The sequence below is a fragment of the Castanea sativa genome, chromosome 10 (genome assembly GCF_040712315.1).
Source record: "Castanea sativa cultivar Marrone di Chiusa Pesio chromosome 10, ASM4071231v1".
Taxonomy (NCBI): domain Eukaryota; kingdom Viridiplantae; phylum Streptophyta; class Magnoliopsida; order Fagales; family Fagaceae; genus Castanea; species Castanea sativa.
Window position 1 is genome coordinate 30,167,593 of NC_134022.1, and position 12,534 is coordinate 30,180,126.

The following is a 12,534-nucleotide window of genomic DNA, read 5'->3' on the forward strand; positions in this document are numbered from 1 at the left end:
CCCAAAACCCACTCCCACACAAATCACAACCCACCTGACCCACACAACCCACGCAACCCAACACTAACCCACCGCGATCTCCATCGCTAACCACTGCGAAGCCACATAATCTTCACCCACAAACACAACAAAAATTTATGAAAACTGGATTGCTCAATTTGCCGCTAGGTAGCTCGATTTTGTTGAAGCTTGAAGGAAGCGGATTCGCCACTAGGAAGCTTGAAGGAAGTTGATTTTGTCGATTTGAAGAGAGAGGGTCATCTACACATGCAAGAATGTCAGTTTGAAGAGGGTCATCGGAGCACAAATGCCTCGTCGGTTGAGTGAATCGGTAAAGGGATCAGAGCACCGATGCCTCGTCGGAATCACTATCGGAGAGAGAGGGTCATCGGAGAGAGAGAATCATCTAACTTATTGGAGAGAGAGGGGCGTCGGAAAGAGTCTTGGGTCTGAAGAGAGCAGAGAGCAGATGAGAAAGAGAGAAGGAAGAGAGAGAAAAGAAGAGAAATAATGAGAGAGGACAGAGAAATTTCCAGATTAAAAAAGAAGAGAGGGTATTAAATTTTTTTTTTTATTTTATACCATTTAGCTACAGTACCATCTTACATATAAGATGGTACTGTAGCTATATGTCAAAAAAAAAAAAATTTGGCCTTTTCTAATTTAGCTTTCCCATTGCTGAGCAGTTTTGGGCTTGAATGCCAAATGTAATTTACATTTGGCATATATCAGGCCCACTGTTAATGCTCTAACCAAAGCTGAATTCCTTTCTCTTTTTGTTTTTTGGGCTTCTTTGTTCTTTTGTATTGGGCTAAAAGTTATATTTCGTTGATATTAATTGAAAAGACTCAAAATAATTTGGGCTTCTTTCTTCTATTATTATTATTATTATTATTATTATTATTATACTCCTATGTAACTAGGAAAAATATCGCTAGGCTGCCTTTAAAAAAAGAATTAATGTTATAATCTTGTAAAAACAAGCATACGTATACAGATAATACCTAGATAAATTTAGTTATAATTCTCCCAAAAAATAAAAGTCGACAAATGATATACACATACATATATAAAGTTATATAAAAGTAGCATAAATGATTTTTACGTAAAATATATTAAATAACTCTTTAACCTTGATTTCGTTCTTATTATGTCATGTAGTTTTCGCTTGTTTAATTTGATAATATGTTTACAATCAATTTAATTTAATCTTAGATTTGTTCCAATATACTATCAGCAGTAAACTTGAAAAGAAAGTATTTCATATAATATTCATGTAGCTTATAAATTATTGAATATACGAAATGTGATTTGAAAAAAATATATATCCATCTTATAATATTTGTTTACATCTAAAATAAGTTTCAAAATAAAAACATAAATCATAAAAAGAATCCTACAAATAATTGTGTATAGAAATGATGATGACCTATAAAAATTTATTAAGTGCGTAGTTTTGAGATATTTATTCTTGTAAAATATAGAACAATTAGATTCAATATGTAACGTGGATTTACCCTAAAATATAATTAGATTCGAGATATATATATGTGTGTGTGTGTGTGTGTGTGTGTGTGTGTGGGGGGGGGGGGGCGGCTAATTAACAGTGTGCCTAAACTGAGGACCACGACATCTGAATTTTCCTCAAGCCTCATTTATGGAAATGTGGATTTCCAATTAAAAATGTGATTTGGGAGTTGGGAAAGTTATATTATTCCAAAGTGACAATTACACCCTTTTTTTTTTGTAAATATTACACCCTAATTTAACACCATTGCTTCTTACATATGAAAGTTGAGTTATGCCTCCACATTGGTCTATACGGGTCATTCCTGGAGGGTTTTTTTTTTTTTTTTTTTTTTTTAATGGAATTCTGGCGGTTTGTTAGATCAAGTTACCAACACCCCTTATGGTTCAATGAGTCCTATTCACACTCTCTGAGTTTTGATTATTCAAATCACTTTCTGAGGTATCTAATTGTTTTGATCAACTACCTCCATCCACTTCACATTAAAATTTAAATTCATAGACAAAATTTATCACAAGCTAATAATTAGATACTGCACACAACATGATTTAGGAAACATTAATATGAGTTTATGGGTGTCAGGTGTGATTAGAAAAATACCCCCTCCTAAGGTAAATGAAAATTTGGGATAAGCCGATTCAAATATTGACCAAAATGGGCAGCAGTTAACAAATGTATTCAAAATCCTAAACCAATCAGCCCAAAGGCGAAAATCTCCTGGTTGGTTTTGCAATGACTGGGCAGCTTGTTAAGCATATCAGAACTCAAAATGTTCAAAGAAAATTGTTTCTGTATTATCATAAAATCAATTTCTAATTCCCAAACAAAATAATCATACATTGATAGAGAGGAGGTAAAGGATCACGATTATGCAATTGATGTAAAGACTGATCCAAGCAGCTAAAACTTCATGGAAGGCGGAGGAGCTTGTTCACAGCAGAGTCTAAAGCATCTACATTTCTCCTCAGGAGTTTTCTTCACAGGCATTAAGGTCTCAAAGAGAATACAAACATGTGAAAAATTAAATACAGCACAAAAGGGTCCTAAATGTGATCAATTCAAAATACTTGCTGTCTAAGTAAAAGAATTGCCATGAAGTTTGGATAAACCACTATTTGATTTCCTCCCTGTTAGGAAGGAAAAAGTGGGGGAGTGGGGGGGGTGCACATAAGCACCACCAAGGGGTAGGGTAGGAGCTTAATGTATGCAATATACACAGTAAATAAACGAATGTAAAGGATACAGCTGTGTAGCTAGACTGTCTACGCCCTTCATCTCCTCATTTAATCTGTTACAAAAAAAAAAAAAAACCAAATCAGGTTAGAAAGGCCATATTTACCATGAAAGAGTAAAAGCATTGATCTAAAATATTCCATTCCTCTTGCACGTTGGTATTGAGATACAAGAGGAGGCAATCCCATTATAAGCATGCAAGTCAGCACATGTACTCCAAAACGGTAAAAACTTCTTTGAGACAGTTGTGCCTGGCTAGTTATCAAAAAGGAGTGTTGCCACGCCATTAATACAAACAAAATTTTCCAAAACTATAAGTGAAAATTTCCAAAATTATAGCGCATTAGATAGTGTATTCCGAAATTGTTAAAATCTTCATAAGGGCAAGATCCTGATAACAGCCATACATTGAAAATTTGAGGGACAATGAGAGCTAAGATTGACCAATCCAGGAATATTGAGGGTAGTGAAATTATGTGAAGTTACGATTTTAAGTAAAAATGGAAATTAAAGTTTCTTACTTTAAAACAGTTGTTACCACAAAGGCCTAATTTCAAGTTCTAAGGCTGACATGAAACGTCCATATCCTCCAAGTATATCCTACCAACAGCTACAGCAAATTATTTTACAAACTTAGCAGTATTGATAATTCTTATACTTTTTTTAGAAGTATTTATAATAAATAATAGTAAATAGGAATAACAATAAAAACTTTTGCTTAATGGTATACAAGATACATCTTGTTAAACTGAAAAGTAGTTGCAATTAACTTTTAGAGCAATTTTAGTTCCACTCCCCATATCAAGAACTTTCCCAGCTCATTGAAACAATAACTAAGTCACCATTTTGCGAAAACATAGAAAATAAGAAGGAACAACCTAAGAGCCATCCTCACATCAGGTTCATGGATGGACATAAACCATAAAATACTTCTTTACATTATATGCATAAGCCTGCTGAATGGTTATATTGAAGCCATTTCCAATACTTTTTAAACCAACAGTAGATTAGTTGGGCATTAAATAATACCTGAGACACGAATTTATATACCGATTCCCCTTTGTTGATGCATCAAGAACTGCACAGTAAAAGGATAGAGTCAAAAAATACAGGTTATCAAATCAGGAGGTCTACACAATAAGTAAATGATTTTTCATGTAACATATCAGGGACAAAATCAAGCCATATCAGGAAAGATAGCATTGCATGCATTTCATAATCTCTTACCAGATTCTTGAAGGCGACCTGCAGCATCACTGAAACATTGCATATGATCAACAGAGCTACTAGTAACCTACAACATCCACATTGTTCCATCAGATAAAGCTCCTAGAGAAAAGTAACCATGGGCACTTTTAACAACAAAAAAAAAATGTATTGGTTCATGCATTTGAATTGCTGAGAAACACTAATAACATGAAATTATTTAGTACTCTATTGGGCACCAGAAATTTTGAAGAAAAAAAAAAAAAAAAAACCCTTTACTCAGCTGAGCCTAAAGTTACCTATTTGGTTTATCAACACCATAAACTCCAATTTTCTTTCCAAACCTTCGATTTTCTCAACAACCAAACAGTAAACTAAAGAACAAAACTTTTAATCCAAATTCAAGCAGAACTCCAATGGCAAACTACTGGAATTGGCCAATTGTCGCCACCAAAACAGAGTCAAAATCTAAAATTTAATTCATTTTCCTCTCTTTTCCCACGTTTTCTCGGCAACTAAACAGAAAGTTGATTTTACACTAATTTTCCCACACTTTCTCGGCATCCAAACAGAAAAGGAAAAAGAAAAAACTGGAGGTACCTCAGATAGGGCTAAACGAAGAGAAGCGAAGAGAGAACCGTAGCTCTCTGCGATGGCCGAAGAGTCTCTCTCCACCACCTCTAGGGCTTTCAAGATCTCGGTCTGGCTCAGAAACGGTTTTGTTTCGGTGCGGTCATCCTCAGTAGGATCCGACGCCGTGCTTTGATCAGGACACGTGGACGGTAGTTCGACCGGTGGTGGTGGTGGTGGTGGTTCGAGCTCCATTTTTTTCCCCCACGGTATGGATAGGGTACTATTTATTACTTTGGGCCTTAACTTTATAGTCACACTTTGGGCTGAAGCCCGTGCCATGTATTGAGATCCTAAAATAGTCACTCTTTTAAAAAACTTTTTTGATAATTTAATAATTGGGGTGAGATTTATAGTTCAATTATAACTTAATAAAAACGTCCAAAATTTTAATAATATTTAATTATTAAATAAATAAATAGGTAATTAAAATATATACTTCTGTTTTATAATTTTTAACTTATTTGGCTTAGCGAAATTATGTGTAATAAAAAGGCTTTAAAAAGTTAAATTTAACCATTTTTGTTTTTGTTTTTTTTATTATTACTATTATTTTTTTATTAAAAAAAAACATGTTTTACATAACCAAATGAACTCGAACATCTTTCTCAAAAACAAATAAATAAACTTGAACGTGAGTCATGTCACATGGTGTGACTCATGCGTACTTTATGTTATTCTCGATATTAGTGACAACTTCTAATTAGATCTCATGGGCTTGTTTGTTATTGGACATAGATTCTTAAGTAAGAGATTATCTTGTCTATTCTAAGTTCCCACTTAACAAATATATATATATATATATATATATACACACACATCATCATCATTCATATGGTTTTTTGATAGTTATAATAATAGAAGATAGAGATTTGAACCATGGTTTTCTTTTTTCTTTTTCTTTTTCTTTTTCTTTTGCTTCTTTTTTTGAGGGAAATGGTTTTCTTAATATGGTAATGAGCCAATAAAAATTCCTCATACCATACCTTAATTGATGAAATATAAAGTGGAATATTCTAGGTTAAAGGATTTCTATTCATTTTGAACCTGCTTTTAAATTTATTTCTTCTCCTTTTTTTTCTTTTTTTATGAGAATTTCTTCTCTTTATTGGTGGAGGTTTCAGTTGGAATTGGAATTCATGATCAACACTTTTTCGAATTCAAATAGAACCAAAACAATTTTATTACATATCTAAAACATTAAACGGAATTTGCATTGCATTTATTCTTTGTGTGACAAACAATAATCCTCGTAGAGGTGTCAAATAATAACCAATTTATGACGACTTTATTTTGCTAGAAGGCCCAATTAATTTCTCTATCAGATTGTTAAGTTCAAATGAAAATCTTTAGTATTTTTTTTTATACAAGATATAATTCTACTCTAGTCTTTTTTTTTTTTTTTTTTTGAGAAGCCTAATCTAAGTGTATATGTGTGTGAAGGTCCCTCCTGGAGACTTGAACCCCGACCTTTGCCCTCCACACTCCTCAAGCACTTATACTTGTGGAGTGACCATCGCACTAAATGTGCGGTGGTTCAGTATCTAGTATTGAGCCCTTCTATGCTTTCAAATTTCAACAGCACAACGCAAAATCTGCTACCAACATTATAACTCTATTTTTTAGAAGAATTTTAAATGAGACATCATAATCTGTGGAAAAAATGGAATCCATCGTATTAAACAGTCACTAATAATATCGGGGCATGTTATGTAGTATTGGTATGGATTGTAGTTAAAAAGTGGCATAGCCTGTAGTAATAGCCATCGCAGGAGTAGACTAGTAGTACTGGAACTGTGGAACAGGCTATTGCATTGTTGCTAGCTACCAAAAGTGGCTCACGATTAATTATTTCTTGTCATAGATTTATTATACAAATTAAATGAGGGTTTAAAACTAGAATATGTTGTGGCCCTCTGGCCAAGATAAAAAAAGGAGAAAGAAAACAGAAAAAGAAAAAGAGAAATCAATTCAAATTCTGATTCTTCCCAATTCCAAAAAAATTTCTTGGAGTCCAAGCAATCTAGAAAAGATGAAAAAAAGTCTGTATTTAAGGAAAGCTCGTTTTGTCATTCCTGCTTGAGTTTGCAACTTTGCATACGTCTTAAGCCTTTAGCAACTTTCTGTTCCTTTCATATTTCCTCTCTTATAGCACACTTTCTAGTTTTTATCCCAACAAAACTAACACCCATATTTCAATTTCTTTACACTACCCCTATTAGCAAATTTTCAAAAAGATGTCTACTGAATTACCCTTCAATCAAAAAGGCCATACATGGGATCAAGTTAACCCAATACTCAGCCATGACTCACTGCCCTCAGGAGAGTTCTACAACGTTCCACTTTACGCTCTAAACTCACAGGGACAAGAAGTGGTTACATCACTAATGGTGCCTGTAATGGAACCAACATTGCACGATTATTATGATGATGTTGTAATTGAAGAAGATGATGATTATGAAGCTTCGAGGGCAAGGCATACGAATGAAAAATCAATTCAAGGATTGGAGAAGGTGAGAGTTGAAGGGTTGTATTTGAAGGAGGTGTGCCCAGTGTGTTTGGAAGGGCTTTCAATGGGGTTGGAAGCAATGCGCATGCCATGCTTGCATGTCTACCATCAAGGTTGTATTGTAGAGTGGCTTAGAAAGTGTAGCCTGTGCCCATTGTGCCGCTATGAGATGCCTACCTAATTTGTTTGGATAATTGTTTTTAATATTATACATAGATTTGCTAAGCACTATTCTACATCGTTACTTGTTCTCAATACTGTTTTTCTAACTGTTTTTTTTCTCAGCAATAGTTGCCTGTATACGGTATACCTTCCCCTCTTTTCTTTCCTTTTTTAAGATCTGAATTTGATTTGTTACAGGTAAAGCGGTAAGGCAGTTTGTGGAATTGAAAGTGAGTAATGCTATGTGAACAATATTTTTCTCAGCGTTAAACAAAAAAGAAAAAAATTTCATAACAAATTTCATAAATGATGAGTTGGCAATTTTTATTAATTCTCACACGAATCCACTACCAACACTACTTTATTATGCACCATTAATAAATTGTCACATAATAATCCATGCTTGACAGAGTTAATCAACACTCTTTCAACAACATAGTAAAGTTGATGGAAACTGCATTTGTAAAGTTGGAATCCAATGCAATTGAAAATTTGAAAATGTATCTGATAATAACATTTTTTTTTCAAAACATAAAATCTAATACTTTTGCCTAAAACGAGCATGTTTCTCTATGGAAGAATACAATTGGCTGCAAGGTCGTAGTGCTAAGTGCACAAAACTTTCACTATTTGTGGGGTTTCGGAGAGGTCAAGGTTGAACCCACAACTTTTGGTAAAAGGCACTTGTCATTGCAACAAGGCTTGACCACTAGTGCAATGGCTGCAAGCCAATTCACAAATACCAGACCTTTAACCCAGCAATTTGGAAGGAGCAAAACGTTGACAGCTGTGTTCCACATTACCTTGTGACTCTGTAAGCCTACAAAAACCGAACACCACTTGGTTGTGTTTCCTTAACAGAATTATTTAAAAAATAATTGGAATTGAAATGCAATGAACCAAAACGTCTCTTGATTTAAGGCACAATTTATATGTGCAAATGCTAATTCTGACTCTTAACACTTTCAAAACTCGTCATTAAAAGAAATTAATTTTAAAAGTCAATCGACCATACCTTGACCCTTTTCAAAAGATCTTTTGCATTATTGTCATTCTTGAAGTGTTCTCTTACAGGCTGCAAACAGACAGAACAAAGAAGTTAGACCACAGAATTAAAAATTTTGATGAATTGTAGGCTCCCTTGAGCATACTTTGCAATAGCTAACCCTTCCAAAAAATTCACCCTATGTTTGGATGGGGCAGTTCCAAACATACCCTAAAGGATGTGGGCCAATCAAATTAAGGTCCTAGCAATTTAATCATATCTTCAAGATGGTTATGGCTTGCAGAAGTCCAACATCATTTATCCAAAATGTGTAAAGCAGTGGCATCACTCCCCAAAGTCATGGGGAATCAATTTACCTAAGAAGCATTAATTAGAGATAAATGGATAAATGGAAAGAACGTACCTCTAGTATCTTATTCAAAGCCTTTGCCAAGGCTGCTTTAAGATCAGCTGGATGTAGCTTTCCACTTTCATAGTCAGCAACCAATTCTTCAAAGCTTTCAAAGCTCCTGGATAACGGGCATTATACATTGGAAGAAAACAATTTGAGTTAATATTCCCAATGAAAACTGATTCTGGAAAAATAGCTCAAGCAACTGTACTAATTTAAGGAGCACGCACTTTCAACAAGATGCAAGGGTTGAATAAGGTGAAAAGGCAGTTGTCCTAGCATTAATTAAATAAAATAAGTAAAGCTTTCATAATAAAATCCTTATGACTAACTTATCACCACCATTCTCTGCACTGCGCTCTATTTCAAACTTTTTAAACCAAGGTAAAATGAGGTACTTCACATACTCCAAGCAAGGATTCCCTTCCACAATACCTGGAAGACAGTATGCTTTCTTTATCTTCAAATTCACTTCAGCCTACAACATGATGGCAGAATAAATCTAAGGTTAACCTAGTTTGATAATTCACTATATCCTTATGCTATGTGCAACTAATAAAAAAACACAATGCAACCCCCTAAATGGCAATTTGATACCAATTTACATGCACCCTACCTCGTCATCTTCCATAAAAATGGAAGATAGTGGATCACTTTTCGACATCTTCGCCTGACCTTCTTCTAAACTGGGTAACATGTCTGTAAATCACCAGTAAGCAAAACAAATAAAAACCACACAACTATACACAAAATGTTACAGGATACAAAAATAAATAGAGAAATAGTCAGTATAAAGAAATAGGAATATACGGTGTGACAAAATAATAGGCTTGTTTTTCCTCTTGATGTCATCACAGTACTCTCTTGCAAGTACATTCACTTTTCGCTGATCCATTCCCAGTTGGCAAATGTCGGCCTATTTATTTATTTTTTTTAAATCATATAGTTCAAAAAAAATTATGTTTTTCCACAAAATCAACATAGGATCCCCCACCCCCTATCTTTCCCTCTTTCAAGACCACATGTATTATAGTGAGAAACATATGCAACAGGATCAGAAGACAAGACTAATAGAAAAATGAAGTCTGTAGAACAAGGAAGCAAACCACCTAAGAGCCAGATTAACACAAGCAAGCTAGGCAGTTATTAGTAGTTGCATAAATAACAAATCAGTTAAAACTTCAAATCAAGTATTAGTTTACAAGTAGATGGCATAACCATGTTAAGGTAATTACAACTTCCATTCCTATAACCCCAAAATGGTATCCAAAGTGGTATGGGAGGATGAACTGAGAACTGATGAACAAATGAAGCTTAGGTAAAAATTATATAGCCATGGCTTGATGAATTATATTCGTTTTAGTGCTGACCTCTCTCTACTAACCTGGGCTTCTCTATTTCAATTAGTTTCATAATCGTGTCTACATTTCAGCAATTTCTATTTATTTTTATAAGTGGTTTGGTGGGTTAGAAATATCTATTTTTTAGCCTTCATTTCCACCCATTGCGCTTCCCACTTTAAAACAGGCTCAAAAAATCCAATACTCAAACCAGTTTAATCTTTTTAATAGGTCTGACTGATATCACAGTTATTTTAACTCTGTTAAAAACACTAGGATGTGCCAATTGAGCTACAAGACTCTTGGGCGACTGAAATCACAAAGTGCCAGGTTGAAATTGAGATGTAATTGCAACCGTGCTTAAATAAATTCTAAACAGTTATCATTATATTTTACTGTGTATAAAGATACAGCACTAGTTAATACCCTAGGAGTAAAACAACAGCAAATTGCCTATAGAATTTTATAGCAATGAGAGACATCTGAGGAAATCCATGCAACATTCAAACAAATGAGAAGTGCAAGGTACTGTCTTGGCACAAGCCAACCAACAAAACCAAATGGTCTATTCACAAACTAAAAGTGAAAAAGGAAGCACCTTCAAGAAAAAGACATCAGCACATTGCATGCATGGGTAGAACATTTGGGCTGCAGTCAACTCTTCCTTCTCACTTCGACCCATAATTTGACCACACCTACAGAAAAATATAATATAAGTAAAAAAAAATGACCACATAAACAGCATGTTAAAATAATAATAATAATAATAATAATCGTCATCATTCAATAATTCACCTGGTTATCCTTGAAATCGTATTCCTTCGTGTTATATCCATCACAAGAGGCCAGTACTCGTGAGCTCTCGAGTTTATCTCCTTCGAGGACCACAGAAACTCCACCTTACCTCCATCAATATCATCCCCACGGCCTTCCAAATCTCAATGAGGTAGCGCCCAACAACCTCAATTTTCTTCAAGTCACCTCCCATCTTATTGTTTAGCTGGGCAAACCAATCTGCAATCCATATTTTCACTCTGCACCCAGCAGATGTCAGCTTGTTCACATTTATGGTCTTCATAACTCCTTGTACAACAAATTTAAAAAAAAAAAAAAAAAACATCTCCAACCGAAACCCAATAAAACAACACAATTCTAAAGCCAGCATGACAATATCAACAAATACACAAACATGTCCCATTGTTGTTTCATAGGTTCTTTGAGTTAACTTTATGATAAACACTGCTTGCTTGCTATAATGTCCAGCATAATCAGATTTAAGAGTTTTATCCATGAGAAATTATCATAGGATTCTGAGTTCAAATCATGCCGCCACTATTACGTGTAATGATAACATTAAACCATTAATGCACATTGCAAATCTTATAACTCAAATATAGAAATTATAATAATTGAGAAGACATTGATATGAATAGAAAAGCAGTGGGTACCTGAGCGATGTGCATTCGACCGGAGGGCTCGAACCCGTCGTAGCAGATGGGTTCGGGTTTCTTTTCGAGAAGGTTACGAAGCTCGTCTTCTTGAATACACTCCTCTCCTATGCTCCTGATCTCGATCTGGTACCTCTCCTCCAGGCTCATCATCCTACATCAATTTCATTTTGTAACGAACAAAATTAGACAAGACACAATTTTTCAATTAAAAGTGAACAAAGAAAATTGCTGCGCGTTGAATTTCTGAGAGAGATTTGTACTGGTTGGTTGGGTTGGATGAGGAGGAAGAGGAAGAGATTGCGAGGGATTGAATCTCTGCCTCAGGTGGTGCGGCGGCTTGGTTTTGATCTTGATCGGGCGCTTCCGTCGCCATTGGTTTGGACTTTGAGGGTTGCAGATCTCAGAACGATAACCGAATCGGAGAGGGCGAGAGAGAATGCGAGCGAGCGGTTCTTGTGTTTTCACTGTGTTTGCTTTGCTGCTACTAGGGTTTTTAGATTTTTTTTATATATACACTGAAGGAATGTGAAGATTCCTCGTTTGCTAAAAAAAGAAAGAAAAAGATAATGGGTTGGGTTGGGTTTAGAATCTTATTAGATGGATCAGGATTCAGATGGGACGGAAAGGAGTGTGTATTTATGACGGGAATCTTATTGGTGGCAATGCATTTTGATCGTGGTGGTGGTGGCGGAAGAGGAGGTTATGTATGTGTACAAAGAACGTTGAATGAAAGTAAGAATTATTCGCAGGATGGGAGGACAATAGGCTGGCATGCCAAGCTTTTGGATCGAGTTTGGACCCACCCTGGCCCTGTGTTATGAAACGCATAGTAACCGACTCTTTCCTTTCTTTCCATTTATGATTTATTGGCCTCATTGCGAAGTTGGCAAATTTCCTGAATCGCTTTTCATCATTTTCCACGATATACAAACTTATTTATTGAGCTACTTTAATACATAATAAATATATAATAGCGCATGATTAGAGTCTCTTTTCTTTTTGTGGGAGAAATAAATAGGGTTGTGAAGAGTATTAGACTTATGTTTTGTGAGTGAAGTAATTTTTTCAAAGCTTCTGA

The 12,534-nt window shown here is 35.0% G+C and overlaps 2 protein-coding genes and 1 pseudogene across 2 annotated transcripts; 1 reads left to right on the forward strand and 2 right to left on the reverse strand.

Annotated features, from left to right (window-relative positions):
- Positions 1 to 2,298: 2,298 nt before the first annotated feature.
- Positions 2,299 to 4,860, reverse strand: LOC142612635 (uncharacterized). Its single transcript, XM_075784749.1, has 5 exons — positions 4,568 to 4,860; positions 3,989 to 4,055; positions 3,791 to 3,839; positions 2,772 to 2,816; positions 2,299 to 2,503 (listed from the first exon to the last, which is right to left on the reverse strand). The coding sequence occupies exons 1-5, from the start codon at positions 4,790 to 4,792 to the stop codon at positions 2,437 to 2,439; spliced, it is 453 nt and encodes a 150-aa protein (XP_075640864.1). The 5' UTR covers positions 4,793 to 4,860; the 3' UTR covers positions 2,299 to 2,436.
- A 1,974-nt stretch (positions 4,861 to 6,834) lies between these two features.
- On the forward strand, positions 6,835 to 7,287 carry LOC142612369 (uncharacterized). Its single transcript, XM_075784469.1, has one exon. The coding sequence runs from the start codon at positions 6,835 to 6,837 to the stop codon at positions 7,285 to 7,287; it is 453 nt and encodes a 150-aa protein (XP_075640584.1).
- Positions 7,288 to 7,589: 302 nt separating this feature from the next.
- LOC142611843 (tyrosine--tRNA ligase 1, cytoplasmic-like) lies at positions 7,590 to 12,275 on the reverse strand (annotated as a pseudogene).
- Positions 12,276 to 12,534: the final 259 nt, after the last annotated feature.